Source organism: Tricharina praecox, assembly GCF_024521635.1.
Source record: "Tricharina praecox strain CBS 144465 chromosome Unknown BZA05scaffold_6, whole genome shotgun sequence".
NCBI classification, from domain to species: Eukaryota; Fungi; Ascomycota; class Pezizomycetes; order Pezizales; family Pyronemataceae; genus Tricharina; species Tricharina praecox.
Genome location: NW_026250408.1, coordinates 1,190,667 through 1,212,558, shown reverse-complemented (window position 1 = coordinate 1,212,558; position 21,892 = coordinate 1,190,667). Strand labels below are relative to the sequence as shown.

At 55.7% G+C, this 21,892-nt stretch overlaps 9 protein-coding genes across 9 annotated transcripts; 4 read left to right on the top strand and 5 right to left on the bottom strand.

Annotated features, from left to right (window-relative positions):
* Window positions 1–158: 158 nt before the first annotated feature.
* BZA05DRAFT_472333 (ribonuclease H-like domain-containing protein) lies at window positions 159–3,285 on the top strand (the record flags this gene model as incomplete). Its single annotated transcript, XM_051488009.1, has 6 exons — window positions 159–452; window positions 529–603; window positions 678–898; window positions 962–1,292; window positions 1,345–1,535; window positions 1,603–3,285. 6 exons carry the CDS (start codon window positions 159–161, stop codon window positions 2,996–2,998), a joined length of 2,508 nt encoding a protein of 835 aa, XP_051341772.1. The 3' UTR covers window positions 2,999–3,285.
* A 1,599-nt stretch (window positions 3,286–4,884) lies between these two features.
* BZA05DRAFT_370419 (uncharacterized protein) lies at window positions 4,885–6,869 on the top strand (the record flags this gene model as incomplete). Its single annotated transcript, XM_051481649.1, has 4 exons — window positions 4,885–5,367; window positions 5,428–5,518; window positions 5,581–6,130; window positions 6,287–6,869. The coding sequence occupies 4 exons, from the start codon at window positions 4,885–4,887 to the stop codon at window positions 6,867–6,869; spliced, it is 1,707 nt and encodes a 568-aa protein (XP_051341771.1).
* Window positions 6,870–9,729: 2,860 nt separating this feature from the next.
* BZA05DRAFT_334143 (uncharacterized protein) lies at window positions 9,730–10,047 on the bottom strand (the record flags this gene model as incomplete). The annotated part of the gene is made up of 1 exon (XM_051480718.1): window positions 9,730–10,047. The coding sequence occupies one exon, from the start codon at window positions 10,045–10,047 to the stop codon at window positions 9,730–9,732; it is 318 nt and encodes a 105-aa protein (XP_051341770.1).
* A 1,568-nt stretch (window positions 10,048–11,615) lies between these two features.
* On the top strand, window positions 11,616–12,518 carry BZA05DRAFT_391658 (uncharacterized protein). The gene has a single exon (XM_051483001.1). The coding sequence runs from the start codon at window positions 11,653–11,655 to the stop codon at window positions 12,109–12,111; it is 459 nt and encodes a 152-aa protein (XP_051341769.1). The 5' UTR covers window positions 11,616–11,652; the 3' UTR covers window positions 12,112–12,518.
* On the bottom strand, window positions 12,090–13,174 carry BZA05DRAFT_240456 (uncharacterized protein). Its single transcript, XM_051479909.1, has 2 exons — window positions 12,902–13,174; window positions 12,090–12,831 (listed from the first exon to the last, which is right to left on the bottom strand). Exons 1-2 carry the CDS (start codon window positions 13,070–13,072, stop codon window positions 12,292–12,294), a joined length of 711 nt encoding a protein of 236 aa, XP_051341768.1. The 5' UTR covers window positions 13,073–13,174; the 3' UTR covers window positions 12,090–12,291.
* Window positions 13,175–13,901: 727 nt separating this feature from the next.
* Window positions 13,902–14,731, bottom strand: BZA05DRAFT_240452 (uncharacterized protein). The gene has a single exon (XM_051479908.1). The coding sequence runs from the start codon at window positions 14,512–14,514 to the stop codon at window positions 14,074–14,076; it is 441 nt and encodes a 146-aa protein (XP_051341767.1). The 5' UTR covers window positions 14,515–14,731; the 3' UTR covers window positions 13,902–14,073.
* Window positions 14,732–15,400: 669 nt separating this feature from the next.
* Window positions 15,401–16,518, top strand: BZA05DRAFT_434764 (uncharacterized protein). The gene is made up of 3 exons (XM_051486341.1): window positions 15,401–15,999; window positions 16,067–16,134; window positions 16,205–16,518. The coding sequence occupies exons 1-3, from the start codon at window positions 15,828–15,830 to the stop codon at window positions 16,361–16,363; spliced, it is 399 nt and encodes a 132-aa protein (XP_051341766.1). The 5' UTR covers window positions 15,401–15,827; the 3' UTR covers window positions 16,364–16,518.
* Window positions 16,519–17,538: 1,020 nt separating this feature from the next.
* On the bottom strand, window positions 17,539–18,308 carry BZA05DRAFT_391653 (uncharacterized protein). Its single transcript, XM_051483000.1, has 2 exons — window positions 17,718–18,308; window positions 17,539–17,653 (listed from the first exon to the last, which is right to left on the bottom strand). The coding sequence occupies exon 1, from the start codon at window positions 18,195–18,197 to the stop codon at window positions 17,799–17,801; it is 399 nt and encodes a 132-aa protein (XP_051341765.1). The 5' UTR covers window positions 18,198–18,308; the 3' UTR covers window positions 17,539–17,653; window positions 17,718–17,798.
* Window positions 18,309–18,554: 246 nt separating this feature from the next.
* BZA05DRAFT_370415 (Rho GTPase activation protein) lies at window positions 18,555–21,657 on the bottom strand. Its single transcript, XM_051481648.1, has 6 exons — window positions 21,117–21,657; window positions 20,920–21,053; window positions 19,719–20,816; window positions 18,966–19,648; window positions 18,841–18,911; window positions 18,555–18,776 (listed from the first exon to the last, which is right to left on the bottom strand). Exons 1-6 carry the CDS (start codon window positions 21,331–21,333, stop codon window positions 18,616–18,618), a joined length of 2,364 nt encoding a protein of 787 aa, XP_051341764.1. The 5' UTR covers window positions 21,334–21,657; the 3' UTR covers window positions 18,555–18,615.
* Window positions 21,658–21,892: the final 235 nt, after the last annotated feature.

The window sequence follows — 21,892 nt, the reverse complement described above, 5'->3', positions numbered from 1 at the left end:
CGGACCACGTGACGTCGTAGCGTCACCATGCACACAAACTTTCCCGACTTTTTACATCCGCCGCGACAGCTGTGCTCTCGCCCCACCAGTTGAACAGCCCATTCGCCCACCACTCCACTCCACGCGCAACGTTCAAACCCCTCTCCCGCGCGCCCATCATGAGCGGAGACTTCCCCACCCTCCAGGACGGCGTGCAGAAAGCCGTGATGTCTACGGTGAAATGCGTGAACGCGCTCGCAGCCGGCGACATCGACTTCCAGCGGTCGTCGGACGGCGAGTTCGCGAGCGCGGCGGACGCGACCAGCGCGCGCATCCTGGCGCTCGTCAACTCGCTGCTCAAGAATGCCGCTGCCGGATCAGATATTGAGCCCCCGACCCTCAGGGACGCGGACGATGTGGACAACAAGTGGGGCGATGTCGTCGAGGTCGTCGATTATCTGCTTGAGAGAGCGGTAAGTTGCACCCCCACCCCCAACGTGTTGAGGTGGTGGAGTGAGAGGGAATGCTAAATAGCTTGGGAGGACGCAGGATACCTGCTTGGACGAATACACCGGCGCAATCAAGCAAAAGAATCCCGAGCCGCTCCCGGGCGCGAAAAATGCGGTACGTCCCCCGTTCCACCCCGTCCCTTCGCTGCGCTCCATGCGTGCGTACGTGCGTGCGCTGATTTCGTGCAGAACCCCCGCCTATCGCGCAGCCAGCAGAAAACGGTCGGCTTCCGAGCGACCGCAAACTCGCCGCAATCGAGAAACCTGGCGAAGCCCCAACTGCTGTTCAACGTCAAGCCCGACAATCTCAACGATGCGCCGTTCAAACCGCTGCTTACCGAGAAGCCCCATGCGAAGATTCCGCTGGAGAAGAGCTTGGAGATGTTTACGAACGAGCTGGGGAATAAGCAGTAAGTTTTGAAGTCTAACGTGGGGAAGGGAAAGTAGTTGCTGACTGGGTGAACCCGAACTAGGTACATGCACCCCTACGTCGAGGAGATAAAGACGATGAAATACCCAGACAGTATTTTCCAGATTAAGGAACCGCAGGAATACCTTCCCTTCGAGGAGACGACGGCCATACTCGTTGACACGCCGGAGGCGTTGGCGGAGATGCTGGAGGAGCTGAAGAAGGCCACGGAGATTGCTGTAGATCTGGAGCATCACGACCAGAGATCGTACATCGGAATCGTGTGCCTTATGCAGATAAGCACGAGGGAGAAGGATTGGATTCTAGACACTCTTCAGTTGAGGGAAGACCTGCAGGTCCTGAACCAGGTGTTTGCAGACCCCAATATCATCAAGGTGGGCTCCGCAGTTCTGGTACACACTTTCCGATAGCTAATCGGGGCGGTAGGTTTTCCATGGTGCCGCTATGGACATTATCTGGCTACAGAGAGATCTCGGACTGTATGTTGTGGGTCTCTTCGACACGTACTGGGCCTGTCGTTCGCTCGGATTCGCAGGCCACGGACTTGCATTTCTTTTGAAGAAGTACATTGATTTCGATGCCGACAAACAATACCAGCTTGCTGATTGGAGGCTTCGGTTTGTCCCTCCAACTTTGATACTCCGGAATTGTCCTCTAATCTCCCGATGCTGACATGGTGACAAGGCCTCTACCGGAAGAGATGTTCAACTATGCGAGATCGGACACCCACTTCCTTCTGTACATCTTTGACTGTGTACGGAACGAGCTGCTGGAGAGATCAGATCTGGAGGATCCCGACAACAAAATGGCCGACGTCCTAGAGAACTCCAAGATCGTCGCTCTTCGCCTGTACGAAAAGGAGCCCTACGATGCAGTTACGGGCCACGGACTACTCGGTTGGCGGAATATGCTCGGACGGTCTCAGGAAAACCTTAATCCGATGCAGGTCTCCGTCTTCAAAGCAGTACACGAATGGCGGGACACCACAGCCCGCATAGAAGATGAAAGCCCCCACTTCGTCATGCCCCGAAGCCAGCTATTGAACCTTGCCCGCAAGATGCCAGTGGATGTTGCAGGCGTCCTTGGGTGTTGCCCTCGCACCTCTCCACCAGTCAGGAGCAAGGCGGGAGAGCTTGTCGTTGTCATCAGGAAAGCAAAGGACACGCCAGAAGTCCGTGCGTGGCAGAATTCCAGGGACGAGGCTCGGGCCGCCGAAGCCGCCGCAAAAGCCGCAAAAGCCGACGCCGCCGCCCAAGCAGCCCCTGCCACCACGGAGAGCGAGTCCACCACTGCCGCCGACCAATCCCGTGTCAACATCTTCACAGCCTCTTCCGACGAAGCGAAAGCGCTGCGAGAAGAAACATCCAAGTTCTGGGGCGACTGCGACGACAGCAGTCGCTGGCAGCAAGAACAGACCTCGAGCACCAACGACTCCTCCACCCTCCGGCTCGCAGTGCCACTACCACAGCTAACGGCAGAAATCTTCGTCTCGGAGGACATGCCCCACCAGCCGCAGCAGACTCCCGCTGTCGATCCTGGTGCCCGCGCTGAACACGAGTACGTCAAGAATCGCCCGGCCAAGGAGGAGACATCCGACGTCATTGTCGTGCGCTCACTCGGTGGTGGCAGGAAGAGGAAATTGGATGATGCTGCTATTGGCGAGGTTGCGCATGCGGACGCAACGGAAGATGTGCAGGGCGAAAAGGGCGGAACCGAGTCTGTCAATGGCGACGACCCCGCATCCGCTGATGCCCTCGAGCAGGGAGCTCTCAGAAAACGTAAGGCAAATAAAGAGCGGAAAAAGAAAAAGAAGCTGGCACAGCAAGAGGAGGGGGAGGAGGAGGATGCTCCGGTGGAAGGCGAAGAAGACGCCGCCGTTGAGAAACCCACCACCAAGCCGTTTGACTATGCCAGCGCGCCGTCGGTCCTGAACCAGAAACGGGAAGAGGGCGGACGAGGCAAGAAGAAGGAAAAGAAGAAGAAGGCGTTCAATCCGTACGCCGGATCGGCGAATGCCCCCAAGGGCTTGAGTAGGACGAATCAGGAGAAAACGGGCAGGTCGGTTACGTTCAAGCGGTAGATCTCTCTAGGTATCTAGGTATCTATCTGAAAGGGTGACGGGGAAAGGAAATGTGGTTAGAATGGGATCGGGTATTCTTCTTGTATATGAATGGCGCGTTGCTTTGGTTGTCGTCCACACCCTTTCTGCTGCCTGCATCTACTGCATCTACTGTATGTCGTTGCGTGCTTAATGACGTTGAGTTGAGGATGGGAATTGAGAAGGGGGGGGCCTTTCCCCTGACATTCTGCTTCACCTGGTTGTTTCATCCCGTCGGAGCTCGCAGCTCTAAAATGACCGTGAAATGTCTTCTTCTCCTGCCCGGGACTGGGATATCAACCGACATGCAGTGTTCTCCATAGTCCGGTCCAGACTGCAGTCCGGACGGAACGGACCGCCAAGATCTAGTCCCGTCCGGCGTCCGTGCCTTTTGGAGGACGGGATAAAAGTATAGCAGTCAGTCCCGTCCCCTGATTTGCTGGACGGGGTTGGACGGGGTTGGACTGCAGTCCGGTAGTGAGGAAAAAAAAAGTGACACTCTTTTTAGCACTTGCTCCACCAAATATGACAGTATTTTTCACTATCGTGTGTTCAATTTCATCCCGTCCCGTCCATGGGTCCGGACGTACGGACTGGACTAGGTATGTAGAACACTGCGCCCATGCGGGCCCACCGGTGACAACTGGATCACTCGCTGGATCACTCACTGGATCACTCGGCACGATGGTGCTCGCGCTCGGTGATGAATCACGAGACGGGGATGAGACGGCGTCGGCGACGGGATTGGGCGTTTTGGGGATGGATCCGAGATCCGAGAGGTGTGGCCGCCGATTCCCAACGCACGTAACGGTGCCGACGGGCCACGGCAGAGATATGGCCACGCGGTCATGCCTACGCACTCTACTCGAGTAGGTACTCTACTGGTAACCCGTTTCGAAACGTTTGATGCTGATGGCTAACCAACCAACTGGCAGGGTCTGCTGCAGTCCCGCCCCCAAGCCCTTCGGCATGGCAACTCGTGTGTAGGTGACAATGCGCACCAAGGGAAATGGGAAGAACGAAGATTAGGAGCGGGCGAGTACAGAATGCCAACGAACTCGATACTCGACCAGAAGAATCTGCCAGCCATCTAATGATCTACGAAGGTTCTCTGTCTGAACGGCGCAGTGTTCGACATAGTCCAGTCCATCCGTCCGTCCTCAGCCTCGGACTGGACTGAACTGTATCTTTGCAGTCCGTCCGGGAGCAGTGTTCAGACCGACTAGACCAAAAATAATAATCGAGGGAAGGACGGACTACTTTTACGCAGTCCGTCCAAGGGGCCGGACTGGACCAGATCTTGGCAGTCCTAACCGGACTACCTATGTCGAACACGGGAACGGAGTGTCTAGAACACCTCCAATGAGGGCTCCACTTCCATAGCAATTCCGACAAAACTCAGCCGCGGCACCGGCGACTCCCAAGTGCGCATATCCATGCTGGAAATCAATATCTACTAGCTAGATTGCCGAATATGAGGTATGAGGATAGCTATTGCGGGATTCGGTTCACAGATATAGCTACTACCTATATTCCCCACGCCGCACTCACCGCGCTCACCACATTGGGCCATACGGAGGTGCCTCCCTTCATATCTGGTAATGGACCAAGCCGTCCGGATATGTCTCGCGCGCATCTAATCGGCGAGAGTGAGGGTGAGGGAATGTATGTAGGCAGTAATCGCTGGATAGATCTTCGTGGGCCGTTTCCAACAAGCAAACGGAGAGTTGTATCTATCTACATGTTGGGAAACATATATACTTAAACCATCCCCGACCCCATCCACGGCCTGGACAAAGCTTCTGATCTTCAGATCATTCCACTATTTGACCGTCCATCCAGACCTTCGTTCCTTTACCGAGCACACCATGAGGTTTCTCATCATACTTGCCGGCCTCGCAGCTTCTGCAGTTGCCGTCCCGCACGACGACCACAATTCCACCGAGGTGGTGGTGATTCCGACTTCCACCCACTCCCACGACCACGGTGCATCCGTGCCTCCTAGCAGCTCTCCAACCAGCCCAGCAACCTCCGCCCCCACCGGCTGCTGCCTCCTACACACCGACGCCGACTTCCCCACACCCGCCGAATGGGCCTCGGCCCTCCCCGGCGTGCAGCCACCGACTCCCTTCGGCACCCACGCGCGGCCAGACTACGTTCTGCGGGCCACGTGCGTCGCGCAGGTGCAGTCCGCGGTACGTTTCGCCGCCGCGCGGAACATCCGGCTATCGGTACTCAACAGCGGACACGACTTCCTGGGCCGCAATGATGCGCCGTCTGGATTGAGTCTGGATATTTCAAAGCTCGGGGGTGTTCGTGTTGCGACGGTGTATACTGCTACGAGGGAGGGCGTAAAGGATGTGGATCCCGCGAGGGGGGTTAATATTATCATTCCAGAGCAAGGGAGGCAGGCGGTCGTTACATTTGGTGCTGGATTGTCTACGCAGCAGATCAATGATGCGGTGGATAGGAGCGGGCTGACGACGGTTGGCGCTGCACATGGTTTGTACCCCACTATCTCCCGGTTTCGATGAGATGAATATTGACCGTGTGTGTGCGTGCAGGAAGCGTTAAAACCGCAGGCGGCTGGGGACAAGCCGGCGGCCACGGTCCACTGTCCAGCAAGTACGGCCTAGGCGTCGACCAAGTGCTGGAATACAAAGTAGTCATTGCCAACGGCTCGCTGCTGACTGCCAACTCCCTATCCGAACCGGACCTGTTCTGGGCGCTGCGCGGGGGCGGCGGCGGAACATTCGGCGTCGTCGTCGAGGCGACTATCAAAGCATACCCCACACCGAGGATGACAGTCACGAATTGGTGGATCAATGCCACCTCTTCCAGCACCACCACCAATTCCACCACCAATTCTACCAGCGAATACTGGGATGCTGTGGCGTACCTGCACTCGCAGTTTCCGGCGTTGAACAAGCGGGGCGTCCAGGGGTATTTCTATATATATCCTGCGGCGGTGCAGGGGGTTTTCATGACCGCCGGCTCGGACGCGGGGATCTCGGCGGCGAAGGAGCGCTGGGAGCCGGTGCTGAAGCGGATGGGGCGCTTCCCGGGCATGAAGCCGGCGACGGCGAAGTACTACGACTACGCTAGCTACAAGGCGTACTTCGACTTCCGCTTCGGGCCGATATGTCCCGACGAGCCTGCTGCTGAGGAGGAGCCCGACCACGGCGCCGAAGACCCAGCACACACGCACGCGCGCCTGCACCGACGGCACGAGGACATGACCGCGCCCACCGGTATCATCGCGATGGACAGCCGGCTTCTCTCCGCGGCTCACCTGCGGAGCCCACGCCTCGCCTCAGCGCTCGCGGCCGCCTACCCGCGCGCGCACGAGGGCCTCCTGCGCGGGCACCTCGTCGGCGGCGGCGCGGTGCTGTCCTCGGGCGAAAACACCTCCGTCCTCCCCGCCTGGCGGAGCGCCTACGTGCACCTCGTCGGCACTGGCGTCGGCCGCTTCAACGTGTCCAGCCTGCGCACGCTTGCGCCCGACTCCGGCGCATACGTCAACGAGGCTAGCGCGCTGAATCCGCACTGGAAGGGCGACTTCTGGGGAGGGAATTATAAGCGCCTCGCGGAGATCAAGACTACCTACGATCCGGAGGGCGTGTTCTGGATTACCCCGGGGATCGGTGCTGATCGCTATGAGGTCAGGGATGGCAGGCTGTGCAGGAGCAAGGAGGTGCGGGATACAGAGATCGCGCCTACAAGCGATAATGTGAATATAGGCGTTAGACATAAGGAGGGCTACGATACTCTCTCGGCCTTCCCGGGGGCGATGGAGCCGGATCTCGACCAGGGGACTTGCAGGGCCGCCGCCGAGGGACATGCGCGCAGATGAGGCACTATATACTATTAATTTATTGTACATACCGGTGCTGGCTGCTACACTGTGCGCGGACGCCACGTTTGTTTATGTATCAACCCCCGTGTGTCGGTGCCTGCCGAGTGATGCGAGCGTGATCCGGAGCTATCATGTAGGTAGTTACATAGTTGATCACTCGAACCAGCACCGTCACTGCTTAAAAGTAGACGGGCCATATACGCAATATTTCGGTATTCCCTCTATCTCGAAACCCATTTGGGTAGTATATTTGGCGTGTGAAGATGCACGTGTACTCGCATTCATGAACAACTCCGTACTCTAGTGTAATATGATAGGTACGGGATAGAGGAGAAGCTCTATTACTATGGTAGGTAGATCAATACGAAATACTTTTATGTACTTGCAATTCGAGCAATACCTATCTCATGATCGACATATAGTAAAGCAAAAGAAGTACGTATTCACATAGGTACCATGCCTACCTATTCTACCACGCAATCAAGCATTGCCGCTTTCCCGTCTTCCCAGCCTCACCAAAGACCTGCTCCCAATCGGCGATAGCCCCAGCGAACCACCATCTCCCCGCCTTTGTGACTTGTCACAGGCGAAACGCCAGATTCTAGATTCTAGAAATTAGATTCCACTCTTTAGCCTTCTTTCCGTACCGGTACTCCTTCCCGTAGTTACTCCTTCGCGATACCGGTACCCGCTACCTACTCTATGCCGCCCACCTAGGCCTCCGTCAACCAGTCCGCCCACCGTCCGATTCCCAGTATGTACTCTTCTAGTATAGGCTCGGTATGTAGGAAATCCATGATGCATAGATGATGCACTGTAGCTCCGCAACGCACGATTGGTTTATCAGCACTTTTTGATCCCGTACGTCACGGCCTCTGCCCCGCCCCCCCCCCCCCCCCCCGGAGCGGCTACCGGTAATCACACACGGCCCCGAGTGAACCTGTGCACCTTGCCATGCCGTTCCGCACAAGGGCTTCGATATCAATACTACTCCTGCGCAGATACCGGTATGTAACCACGACTCACATGACCGGAACGGGAACAGGACGATCCCCCCGCACGACCCACGTGCTGGTGCTCATAGAGTCCTGAAGGAATCTGCCTTCCTTCTTTGCTGTTCCCGCCCGTCGTTCCCACCCTCCTGCCCGCCCGCCCGTCTTTCTGTCTATCCGTCCGTCCGTCCGCTCACACACACAGGAATCGTAGCTAGCCGTGCACCGACCGGCCGTAGGTATCTGGATCTCCGTCATACTAGCGCAATCAGCGCAATCAATCATTAGAGGTACCTTATTCGCTCCTCTGCGGCTAGCCGTTATTCCGCCACCCAGTCAACCGCTATTCAGTCAACCAGCCGGCAAGACTCCCCGAGCGAACCGTGCCGCATGAGGGCTTCGCCGCCGATCCGTATGTAGGACCGTAGCCATGGCCAGATACCGACGGTGCGTCATGGACAGGACACCATCCCCCTCACGGCTCGCATGCTGTGCCCTCGCTCACGATTACTCCCGAGTCCTGACATCTATCCTTTACGTCCGTTCGAGGACTTCACCGACGGGATTCCTCCGTGTCTAATAGATAGGTAACTGCGTACCTACTAGTAGCTGTTCGCTTGACGGCAAGGCAAACGGTGCGGCGGGTCTGTGTGGAGTTGACGGGGTTTGGTCTGGTCTGGTCTGGTATGATCTGGTATTGAAAGACCCAAAAACGGGCGGAGGTTCAAAAACGTGATCAATTCCAGGTGATGATCTGACGAGGACCAGAGACCGACAACAGGAAGACATAAATAGTGACAACAGAGACAGATAAACGTTGAATGACCGCATCGGGTCTGGATCAGGCCCCACCGGGTCTCAATAAGGTTCCCTCTCTTCGGCGTTCACCGATGACTCCAAGCCGCCTCTGCCTCCGCGCCCCTCAGTATAGGCAGTGAGCAATGGCCACCCCGTGGCCCGTGCAGTTTGGTGATGCTTAAACCGTTAAACTTTAAACTTTAAACTTTAAACGTTATGAATCACGTTGTTGATCAGGATGCGATAACTTCTCTACTCATAGATACTCGTAAAGAGTAACCTGTCATATCAGCTGTCTACTAGTAGTGCCTATCGTCCTCGTAGTCGGGCCGTTGTTGCGGCCACCGACTCAACCCGACTCGGCTCAAGACATAATCCATCAATGCTGCTCACAAAACAATTGAATGAAGAGCACATCATTTTCAAAATATAGCCATTTATCTATTCCATCTTCCACGTAACCAGATAGGTACAAGGCGATATAAACCCCCCAGGGATGATCCCTCCAGTGTCGTCGGCCGCGACGTTGTCCGCCAGTCCATCACTTACGCTAGCAAGCCTCGACAGTCGATAACCTGGAACTTGTACATGTAAGCCAGCCCTGCGGAATACCGGTATGTACATAGCTACGGTTGCATGTCGGGACTCGGTTAAGAATAAGCTCGTTTAAGCTTCGCCATCCCCATCCCCATCGAAAAGTGAAATTCACGGTGCGATGACCTCTGTATGTAGGTGTAGGCAATGAACAATGGACAATGGACAATAAACAATTCACATGTACAATCAAAGTTCAAACCGGGAAGAGAAAAAGAAGAAAACAACGGCAACAGCAACAAAACGCCCCTATCTGTGAGGTTTCCGCAGCAGCCGGCCACCTTAGGAGTACAGTACGAGACAGAAGGACAGAAGGAAAGAGAACGAGAAGCCAGACATCACCATCACCACCACCATCAGTATCGAACAGACAAGCAGACAGAGAGAGTGAAAGTGAAAGACGAGCCACCCTCCATCCGCGAAAGAAAGAAGACGAAGCAGAAGCAACCCCCCTCCCCACTCCCCACGTCCATCTAACACCTCTCATCGACGACCGCCGGCGGGGTCTTATCCGTCGTATCAACCACGCCCTCATCATACGTCATACCATCGATGAGCCTAGCCTCCTTCCTATGCTCCCTGGCACTATCGGTACTGGCGGGGGAATCCGTCTGCATTGCCCTTCCGCCCATGCTCGCGGGAGTATCCGGTCTCTTATTGACATCGAAGTAACCACCAGCCGAGATCGCCGAGAGGCGCGAGATGCGTTCGGCAGCGCCGTCGAAGCCCGACATCCCCGGGCGGTGTCCCTCGTGCCCGTCCTTGATCGCGATCGTGGAAACGCATGACATCGGCGTCGAGGGACCGGACTCGCCCTCGCCGAAGTCGGACGGCGTAGAGGGGAGGTTGAGGATCGTGGGGTGTTGGCCCGTGCGCGGCGTCGACGGAGTGCTGGTGGCGCTGGTGGTGCTGTTGCTCATAACGCTTGGTGTAGTGTGGCTGCTGCCGGTTTCGAGCGCGGGTCCCATTTTGGACGTGTTCTTATTTTCGGTGGGGAGGTGGTGGTGGTGGTGGTGGAGGTGGTGGAGGTGGTGGAGGTGGTGGAGGGTGGGAGGACAGAAGGTAGTGGTGTGATAAGGGAAGGGAAAGAAGGGTCGATGGAAGGACGTTGTGGATGGGAGATGGAGTGGGAGTGGGAGTGTGGGGAAGGTCTAGAAGCAGGGAGAGGCAGGGAAGCAGTTAAGCTGAGCGCATTGCGGTGACATCACAGCACCTGTCCTGCCCTAGAGTAGCAACCACTCTAGTCGTCGCCGCAAATGGCTTAGGGCGAGAGTGGCATTGGCTCTCGAGTGAGATGAGGCGGACAGGACCCTTGGAACTATCTAAGGCGACGACCGGAATTTCTTGAGGCGCCGACCAACTGCGATTGCGCTGGTGTCTAACTACTGGTATTCGCATCCACTTTACTAGTCCGCCCTCCTCCTCCGGATCAAAGTATCACCGGGATCCCGACATGCAGCCCCACCAAGCCTACCATTCTCCACCCTCCCGCTGCCCCACATCCCCGCTAGCAGAATAAACCATCGCCTCGTACAGTGTGGGATTAGCATCCATACGTGACTCCAGACCCGACTGTCCAGCCATCAGCACGAACACAACACCTGTAGAACCAGAGATTGCCGCCTCGCCGCACGCCCACCCATCACATGTAGTATTTTGTAACCAGCCCCCTCTTGAACGTGCCCGTATTGACGGGCCCATCCTTCCCCCAGACAATCTTCCCCTGTGGCGGGGGCGCCTCGGCTCCAGGCAGCCCCTCGACCGGCAGGACGCCCTTCTCGACGCCCAGCCCCGTCTCCTTCGCGACCTCGACGTCTCCACTGGCGACCTCAAACCCCTCCGTGAGCATCCACAGCGGCACCCGCCGATCCTGCCCGCTCCTGATCCAACTGACCACATCACCGCCATAGCCCCTCGTAGTCGCCGCATCGAGAATGTCCTGGAAGGATTTAATCTTCTTGACGCCGTTTGTCTTCTCAAAGTCGATGCCGAGGGTCATGTCGATGTGCCCGTGGTACAGCCCCACGCTGCGGTCCCCCGTCGCCCGCACCTTTGCAACGTACGCTCGCAGTCGGTATGCCTCCTCGAATGGCGCCGAGATTATTATCTGTGCGGGTTTGCCGGTTCGTAACATCCCCCGCACGTTCAGCTTCAGTGATAGGTCCCTGAATCGTGTTATCGTCTTGGTCGACGAGCTGAGCTTGCCGAAGTGGATGAGTGCAAGTGGCATCGTTGTGGTTGTGGTTGTGGGAAGGTGGTGTTTTGCGTGGTGGGGAGGTGGTGGAGAGTGGTGGGGGAGTGGTGGGGTGGGATTGAAGGTGGAAAGTTCATGCACGCGTGGGATGCTAGTAAACTGCTAGTCGACGGATAATTTTTAACTTTTCCGCACGCGTCGGATGGTGGCGGTGGTGAAGGTGGCGCCAAGCCGCACCCCACAGTCCACCCACTGTCCGGACTCCTCCCACTGTCCGAACCACCTGGAAGACACAATGCCCACCGCCCTATTCCACTTCCACCACCTCCTGTCCAGCAAGAAAGTCTCCTCAATCCGGTCACTAACACGATCACTGGGTCTCGGCGCGGTCTACAAGCGGGGCTACCCGGGGCTGCTGCTGATCTCGGGCGCGAACGTGGACGACGTCAAGGCCCTCGTCAAGGTCGTCAAGGCCATGCGCTGGCAGAGCTGCAGCTTGTGTGGAGGCGGCATCCGCGAGGATATGCATGTCGCATTTGAGGCGAGAGGCGCGGAGGAGGTGGACGCTGTGAGGGATGTGGTTGCCGCTGCGAGGACGGGCGGGGGAGTGGAGGTCGAGGGGTGGGTTAAGAGGGGATTGGGGTTGGGAAAGGAGGAGTAGATAAACAGACAAAAAGATGAGCAGAGAAACAGAGAAACAGATGGCTAATGGATGAGTGATGAGTGATCGCAGATGAACGTCGTTGCGCGTGAAATACAACCCAAGTGACTGGAGACCGTATCGTAAAGACAGCAAAAAAAAAACAACCGAACGCCGACCAAAGAAACCCCCACACCCCGCCTACTCCTCCACCGGCATCTTCTCCCTCCTTTCCCTCGCCGCTTGCTCCTCCCTCTCCCTCTTCTCAATGACATAGTCGGCCGCCAAAACCGCCTTCTCAAGCCTCCCCCCTACCTCCGGCACCGTGCCCTTAAGCCTCTGCAGCGCCTCCGTCGCCCTCCTCCTCGTGCTCTCAACCTCCTCCCTCCTATCCACGTCCCTCACCAACCCCGCACCCTCCCCATCCCCACCCGCACCCTCCACCTCCGCCAGCTTCGCCTCCCACCCCCTCCTCAACCTGGCGGCACTACGTTCCTCGCCATCAATAGCGTGCTCATACGCGCCGACGACAGCCTTCGGTACCACGCGGCGGAAATTCGCGTTCTGCAGCGTGCGCTGCTCCACCTGCGCCGTCAGCTCGGCCACCCGCGTGTGCAGCCGCCCATCGAATGCCTCGTACTCGTCGACGGGCTCGGCGGCCGTGTAGGCCGACGGCGAGAGCGAGGGAAGGCCGTTCACGCTGATCGACGGCTGCGCCAGGGTGAAGGTGCGCGTTATGAACTAAGGAGGTTAGCTTGGGCGGGGGAAGGGGGGAGGGGAGGGAGGGAGGAAGGGGGGGAGGAGGGGGTACCTGAAGAACTTCCTCCTCGACACGCTGGCGCAGCGGGTCCGTGGCGGATACGGCGCCAGATGGTAGGTGCTGGTCGATGTTGCTGCGCGCTACTTCGGTGATCTGTGAGAGGAGGTACCGCAGGTCCTCCGGTGATTGGAGCTCGATTTTGCGGAATTCTTTGGAGTCCATTTTGTATGTGTGGTGATTGGTCGGGTGGAGAGAGTAAAGTAGAGTAGGTGGGTTGAGTGGGTAGCGACGAGGACGCGACGAGACAGGGGAGCACGTGCTACCTAAGGCTGAGCCAAGCAATGCTAACTTATCTACAGCTGAGAGCTCTTATCGTCCCTGACGCCCTACGGCTTGTCTTGGCCGGGACCTGTGCTCACTGCTCGACACTTGTACCTGTGTACTCTATGCAGCTACCCGGTGAGCGAAAAGCTTCGCTCACTGGTGAATGGGGTGTGCAATACTTTGTACGAGCGTGGTGCTTAACTTCAAAGTACATACTGCCAGTTCGAACGTAACGTAACGCAATGCCGTTCGATAAATCCTACGAATTGATGCATTGAATGTCAACAGCTCACTGGGTATCCGAAGAAGAGATTCCGAGAACACGAAGCTGGAGATTCGAGAGGTTATTCACGTCGTACCTACCGGTAGACTGTAGTGGGTTTGCAAATATATGGTTCTTTTTGGCGCCAGGCTCGCACCTGCCATCATGCTATGGATACTCTCATACTCCATCTCCGTTAGTTATCGTTGTCCCAGCAAAACCGAAACCCAAGGGCCAATTCTTGGCTCTTGGCCTCAAAACGGCCTTTCGTCCTATTATTCCAGCCGTTTTCCTCCGCCGACTGTCGACTGTTGAGATGCCCGTAGGCATTCGTACTAGGTACATACCGGTACATACAATCCTTCTGGATTATGGCGGATCATTTCCGAATCTCAGGACTCCGGGAATCCAGGAGCCTTTAAGCGGGGGGCCGCGTAGACTACATAGCGTACACCAGTGACCACCAGCCGTCGCTGCTGTAGAGTACGGTAGTTACTCAACTCAACTCAATTCTATGTAGGTCCAATAGCAGTCCACCCGTCAAATGCATAAAGTCAGAAACACCCCGCACCGACCCCAAACTTCAAAGTTCAAACAAAGTTGATCCCACATCATCCCAGCAAGCAGGTCCTAGCAGCTAGCCCGGTTTGAACTTTGAGCCCGCTGTGTTTGCGGCTGAGGTGCTGAGCCATAGCACTGCTTTCATACCGGTAGATATAGAAGCACACGGCTTTGACGGAGGAATGGGTAGGCGGTGGAGGAATAGGCGGTGGAGGAATAGGCGGTGGAGGAATAGGCGGTGGAGGAATAGGCGGTGGAGGAATAGGTGGTGGAGGAATAGGTGGTCGAGGAATAGGTGGTGGAGGAATAGGCAGTGGAAGGGGGCGCGGTCAATGGTCAGGGCTGGTAGACATCTACCATGTATGGTGGGAACTGCGAAGTGACTCCGAACTCCAAGTCTGCGAACCGGATCGATGACTCCAGGCTTCAAGCCTCTGAATCGGCATGCTGAGCGACCTGCGCACCCGACGGGCGCTGGCCAGTCCAGTCCCCACCAGCGATATGGCGCAGTACCCATCTGGGGCGCTCTTTTTCAGGTAGCACGTGACACTGCTCGACGGCCTTTGCAGATTGAGCTAGATCCTTAGCTACATTCTTAGGCAGAGTACCTTTCGGCAGATAAACTCTCAGTCCACGCATCGTGCAGAGTCAGAGTCAAAGAAACTTTTTTTTTCGTGCGTGCGATGCGCGCCAAGGGGGCGGGTGGGGTTTCGGATCTGCTGCTGCGGAATGCTTGTGTTGTGTTGTCGGGCCTCGTCGGGCTGAGGGAGATAATCGAGAGCTTGAGAACTCCGGCTTCGGGGCCCACGGGTCGGATGGATGAGCCACTAATTACGGCTGCGGAGAGCTGCGGAGAGCTGCGGACCAACTAGCGTAGATAGCTCCCCGTGCCGCAGGTGAGGGAGAGCCCAAGTTACTCTACTAGCTATCGTGAAACCTCGCTCTTCTCCACCGTTGGTCAAAAGCAAAAGCACAATGGCAACTAAGAACTTTGAGTCCCTATTCAAAGTAAGCATGCGCAAATGGTATTCCCAACAAACCGCAATCACAATTCACCAGGCTCCAACGCTACATTCAATCATAAGCTCTGATCACAGCTCGGTACATATGCTAGATACCGCCTATCCCAGCAAGCCAAGCTTAGCTGCCCAGGCTTATCGACACACCACCACCACCTCTCCATTCATCACCGTATGTATGCATGTAACTATTGCCCGCGTGAAGGATTCCCGTCGCGGCGCCGTAGAAGCAGCAGCGCACGTCTCGGAAAAAGGCCAGCACATCTACCCATCGCAAAGTTTCGCACCTGTAGGAAGTATGCATACCGGTACATAACCTCTATCTAGTAGAGTGGAGTAGAATAGAGTGCTCACTGACGTGGATCAACTCCCTCCCTCCCTCCGCCCCTCCCCACCCCCCAGCGCCCCATTCGTGACTCGTTGAAGTGTGAGTGTGTTGAGGGTGTTGAGTCACGACAACGGAACTTCCAGGCAGCTGCCGCCGCCGCATCCCACCCACAGCCCGGATCTTCCCACCTACCCACCTCCCCACCTCATACATAAAGCACAAGCACCACTGCATGCTGCACAACCCTTACACTTCACCAACTGCAACTACAACTGCAACTTACTTATCCATACCCGCTCTCCAAGTAGGTCGGTAGGCTACTACTACTACTACATCATCACCATCGTCACAACGCCTCCTCCTCCTCCACCTCCTCCTCATCCTACTCCACATCCCCCGTTCTCCGCCCACCACAACCACCACCGTAGACCCCACCTGCCCCGCCCCCCGCCCCGTCTCGTGTCCGACTCTCCCGCCACAACGATGGCGCGCACTCCCTCGATTCCCATTCCGTCGCCGGCCGGGCACACGACACACGGCTCATCGCCGTCGCCGTCCATGTCGCCGTCCATGTCCATGTCTCTGTCGCCGTCGCCATCGTCATCGCCCCGCTTCGATCCGTGGGCGCACCACCGGCGTCGGCCAAGTCTTCTCAGTACGCCCCTCCCCCCGCCCCCTTCCCCCACTTCTCCGCGGGTCTAGCTAACACCCCCACTCAATAGGCACCTCCTTCAACCGCGCTGAACACACGACCTTTGACCTTGGGATGCGGGACGGTTCGCCACGCGTGGTATATTTCCCCTCCATTCCTCCCCCTCGCCAGGAATCATGGAACCACGCAGCTGACGAGGCATGCACAGATCACGTACGTCAAGACGTCGCAGGGCTTCGACTGGAACCAGGACATCTTTCTGCCCAGCTCGTCCACTAGCGACATCACCATCCACAACGGGATAAACATGCCCGAAAAGGTCGTCGAGATCGTGCTCACGGACGAGGACCGGTTTTTGCCTTCATAACCTGGTCCGGGGGGAGGCTGTGTGTGTGTGTGTGTAGGACGGGCTGGTGCGGGCGTTTTTGTTTATCTGCTTCTGCGGTTTTGAATTGTCTTGACTTGTCTTGACTTGTGCTGTTGGTGTTTTTGATTGAGTTTTGGTTTTTGGTTTTTGGTTTTTGGTTTTTGGTTTTTGGTTTTTATATGAGCAGTTCGGATTGCTGGCTGTCCCTGCTTGCTTGCCTTCTTTCTGGTTCGTGCGGTCTTGCTTTACGGTCCTGCTTTACGGAGTTTGTTTATTTTCCCTGCTTCGGTTGTCCCCAGATCTCCTTCTCTTCTCACCTTATCTCTTAACTTCCCTCTTTCTACCTACTACCGGTATAGCCTTCACCTCTATTCTGCTTCACTGTTCTACACCCACAAGTTCGTGTACGGCTTTGCTTTCGGTTAGGTCCAGACTGTCTCCGTTGTCTCCGTTGAGTTGTTTCTACTAGAGCTCGTGGCCTAAGGCCTTGCGTTGTTGTTTTTTGAATTCTCTTCTTGGAAGTTCTTGGATCTTAGATTCTTGGAACTTGGATTCTTGGAAGACTGCAAAATAAAAACTACACTTATTTCAACTTTTGAATCATTCCTGCGGCGATTATTGCAGAGTAAAGCTAGCTTTTCCCATTCACTCTGCGGGTGTCATTCTCCTGGAGCTACAAACTCCATATAGTAGCACTCATTCACGAATCACACTTGGCCAGCGGCCAAACCCTCTTCCCTCTGTTCTACATATACCAACCCATATCATGTACTCATTCACCTAGCACCCATTCACACTCAGCACTCATTCACACTGGCAGGTTCCCGTTCACATCTAGCACCCATTCAAGAATCACACCTGGCACTCATTCACATCCAGCAGCCATTGGCATTCACACCTAGCAGGTTCTCATTCACACCTGGCACTCATTGACGCCTGGCAGGTTCCCGTTCCCACCTAACTAGAACTCATTCACACATAGCACTCATTCACACATAGCACTCATTCACACATAGCAGGCTCTCGTTCACACCTGGCAGACCTGGAATTCATTCACATCTAGCACTCACTCCGGAGCTGCGAGTGCTGAGAGTGCTCCGGCTCGGACTTCAGTCTCCGGCCGGGAGCACAGGTCGACACAGCTCAAACGATCATCACATCACATCACGACCCAGCACGCACATCACGACCCAGCACATCATCTCACAGCATAACAGCAAAAAAATGACGTCCCCCAAATCACCCCAAATCTCCCCTCATCTCATCACTGTTCGATTCTCTTTGTCTCTGTCTCTGTCTCTGTCTCTGTCTCTGTCTCTGTCTCTGTCTCTGTCTGTCTCTGTCTCTGTCTCTGTCTCTGTCTCTGTCTCCCACATACATATCCCCACACATCTCGCTCTCACATAGTATCTCCATCTCACTCGCCACCAACTCCCTACTCCCTACGCCCCATCCCCAAAACCACCCTGATAAACCATCCGTGAAACCACGCAAGAAGAGCAATCAAGAAGAGCAAACAGATTAAAACCATATACGAAAAACATACCCCCTCAGAGTACGACGACTGTTCAAAACCCCGGTGACAAAAACCAGCCAGCCAGTCAGCAGTCCGCCCCCTCACCACCGAAGTCCAGCCCAGCCCCAAACTCGAAATCGAAAAAAATACCGCCAAAACAAATTGTACATTAACCACAAAGCCGCCCCAGCCCCGCCCAGCACCCAGCAAACGGTACAAAAACCACAAATAAAAATCGAAAAGAAAAAAAAATGAATAAAAGATGAATAAAGTAAGAAAGAAAAAAGGTATCCCCATTGGTAAAATAGAAAAATGCATCGACAATTCGACATAAACGAGACGAGAATAGAACAGAAAGGACCCCACAACCCACAACCAATCACAAAACTTCCCAAACAGCTCTTACTTCTTCTTCTTCTTCTTCTTCTTCTTCTCGATTAACCTCCCCCACCGCCTATCACAAACTCGCCGCTATCCGCTCGCTTCTCGCTTCTCAAGGTATATCGTATCGCATCCGGCACCGGAAAAAAAGAAAGAGAAAAAAAAGAGAAAAAAAGCACGGCAAAACAGAACACAAGACTCCCCCAGGTAAGCAAGCAAGCAGGAAAAAAAAGGTTGAAAACAAAACGCAATCAATTGATGAAAAAAAACAAACCGCAAACCCCAACCCCGCCCACCGCCGCCGCCGCCCCGCCCTCCTTCGTACCGGTCATGGTTCGGTCAAGGTCGAGATATATTACCAGTTCTTCTTTCGTGCGAACCGCTTATTAAGGAGGGCCAGGACTTTTGGCACATTGAATTGGACGTATTCCAGATCCAGCTCGTCGTGGTTGTTCTGTTGCATCTCGAGCAGATCGTCTAGTTTGAGATCTAGCTCCAACAGTCCCCGGTTCCGGCCTGTCATATTGTCAGCCTATGCGTGTATCACACCGGAGGAGGAGTAGATAATTCCAAACCGTACCTTTGTAGTGCAGCGAAATCACAAAAGTCCCCGGCATCGGTGAAGTGATGTTGAAGAATATGTTTGCACGCCTAAGGCCATTAGCAACAGAGTAAGGCGGGTGGGGGCGTCCTCTCTGCGCGTACCGGTTGTCCGGGACATTGCTCTTCTGGATCACGCCCTCCTTCTCGAGCTGCTGGTGCGTAAACTTGTACGGACCCAGCACTTGCTGCTTCTGCTGCTTGCCCGCGTGCCGTTGTTTGCCCTCCGACTGGCTCCGCACGTTGTGCAGGTACGACTTGTACGTCTCCAGCTGCGAGACGAGGTACGCATTGTGATCCCTGATGGTCTTGTACACCTCATCGAGCTTCTTGGTCTCATCCGTGACCTTTTCCTTAAGAGACCCCAAATGGACGAGCTCCTGCTCGATCTCCTCCCGCAGGATCTGGAAATTGTCCTGGTCGGTGATCACCCCCATCTCCTGTAGCTGGTTCAGAAGCTCCAACCCCCGCATGCCCTTACGGAACATTCCCATGTCCTTCATCGTCGTGGCTGTGTCTCCGATCTTCCGCAAATTCAGTGGCCGTCTGGCCGCGGCTGATGTCGGTGGCAGCGTCCGTAGGAGTTGCACGAATATCGACTTGGCCTCCATGAAGTACACATCCTCCTGTGTGATGTCGAGCGCCGCGGACAGGTCGTCGATGTTTCCTTCCCATCGACTGAATAGTGGCAGATCAATTGCCCTGTTCTCTTTCCGAGGCACTTGCGGTGGCGCCGAACCCAACTCTTCCAACAGTATCCGCAGATGCGAGGTATCACGTCCTTGGAGCTACAGATGCGACCCACCGTCAGCCCTCCTCCTCATCACTAACCACACTAAAAATTACAGGGGGACTGACCAGCTCGGTAGAATTCTTTTCCAGCAACGCGTGCGTTGCGTACACCTCGTTAAGGGTGATGTTCAATTCGAGATCTTTCTTAGATAGCGCTACGTAATTGTCCATCTCCAGTGACTCGTAAAAGTCCCCAACCTCGCAAAGGTCGTTCAAAAACTGGTTGATCCTCGTCTTGTTGTTCGCGACGAAGGGTGCAAGCCGGGCCATGTAAGGTTCCTTCGCATAGGACGGCTTGTTCGCCAGATTCTGAAGCATTTTCGCTATCAGGGTCAATGTCCTCCTGGGATGTTCTGAAGGAACACTGTCGATCAACATGTACGATCTAGGCGTCACGATCGCCGGGTTCAGGAACCGCAAAAAGAAAAACCCGCCGATCAGGGTGCAGATGATGTGGTCCTTCGCGTCGGGGTACTTTCGTCGCGTCAAGCTCCGAATCTGCTTGCAGATCCACCGAATCCCATAGGGAGTCTCATCCAGATTCTCGATGATTGTAGCCAAAAATGTGTTTGCGATCTCCATCAGCATGGTTAATCGTGGCTCGATGATGGCCTGCACCTGGGGATTTTCGGCTGCTTGCTCCGCCGAGATGCTACGCGGCAAGTTCGCAGGCAATGCCCCCGTGTCCTCCTCCACGTTCTTGATCATCTGTTCGTACACCTTGAGCGGGTTGATCTCCAGATTAAGGTCCTTGTGCTCGATCAGATTATTGATCTGCTTCGCGAGCACCTGCTTCAAGTAACTCTGTCCGGGTCCACGACGGGTGTAGGTCGTCATCATTCGAGACACCGGCGTGTTTGCTCGCAGCAGGGAAGAATACTCGGGCGTCGTCTCGAATTGCGCCGACAGGACGGATTGGAACATCGTCAACAGGAGATGCTCCTCACGGCTCTCGTACTGGTTACCGTAGATGGTGAACATGACGGTCTGCAATAACGAATCGATCTCGGCCATGGATACGCATCGGCAAAGCGCGGCGATGTGGCGCGGCTCGGACTGCAAGAGGTAGAAGAGGTTACCGTAGGCCTGCGTCTTCTGGTCGTTCGGAAAGGTCCCTCCCTCGATCTCGCTCGACTCGTCGAAATGGCTGGCAACTTCGTTTTGCTGTTCCCATCGTCAGCATCCAAGGGCACGGTTGCACGCGGGCGTCGTTCTCGTTGCGGTCGCACAGTGAGGGGGGCAGCAGGAGACGGGTGGGCGAGCTTACCTCTTCCAATGCCATGCGATTCTGAATCAGCAATGCGATGCGAGAATCCAGGTACCTTACGTCCTTCTCCAGGACAAAGTTCTTCTTCGACTGCGATGAGATCTTCGACTTCAGGTCGCGCAATGTCTTCTGGACTGTGTTCGCACCGCCGTCAGCTCCCGCAGCCCCACCCCCGAAACGGAAACGTTTGCGCCAACCTCGTGCCAACTCGTCCTCAATTTCCAAATCTCTGTCCTGTGCCGACATGGACAGGTACAGGGCCGTAACACTGTACCGTTTCGACGCCCTGGTCGATCTCGTCGCGCCTTCGCTCGAGCCGATGGTGTTCTGTCTCGACACAGGCACGAAGCCGGACGACGTCGACGACGCGGCCGAGTTCCGAGTGGAGGGAGCGAGCATGGTGGTAACGGACATCGCGACGGGTGCGCTACAGCTGCGACCGACGTCCTTCAAGGTGTGTACTGAATGTTGCGGAATGGTGGGCAGTTGTGAGAGTGGTTGTCGTTGGGGTGTGTTTGTGGTAGGAATCGCTGCGTTGGGTGGGGAGGAGGGGGAGGGGGGGAATCGGCGCAAGGGCCCGCCGCCCGTGTTCAACGAATCCTTTTTACCGCGACGCGACGAGAAATCGAGGGATTAACAACGTTAAGATGGGAACAGCGGAATCCTCGGCCGTTGATGTAGCGGGGGGCGTGGGGAAGGGAGAAGGCTGAAGAAGATGATCGCGAGCTTGTTCTTGGGAGGGGGGGGGGGGGGGGGGGGATTTGTTTCGTCGGGGGGTCGTGGCCGTGTGGAATGATGTAGGGTGGATCCGAGGAAGGGGTTCGCTGGGCTAGGTGTGGAGGAGGTGGGTGTTTGTGAGGTGGTAGTGGCGTTGTTTAGCGGTAGCTGTGGTTGGTCGGGTTGGTCGGGTTGGATATTGTAGTGTCTGTAGCGGGTGTGGAGGTCGTTGGGGGGTAGGAGCTCGAGGACCAAT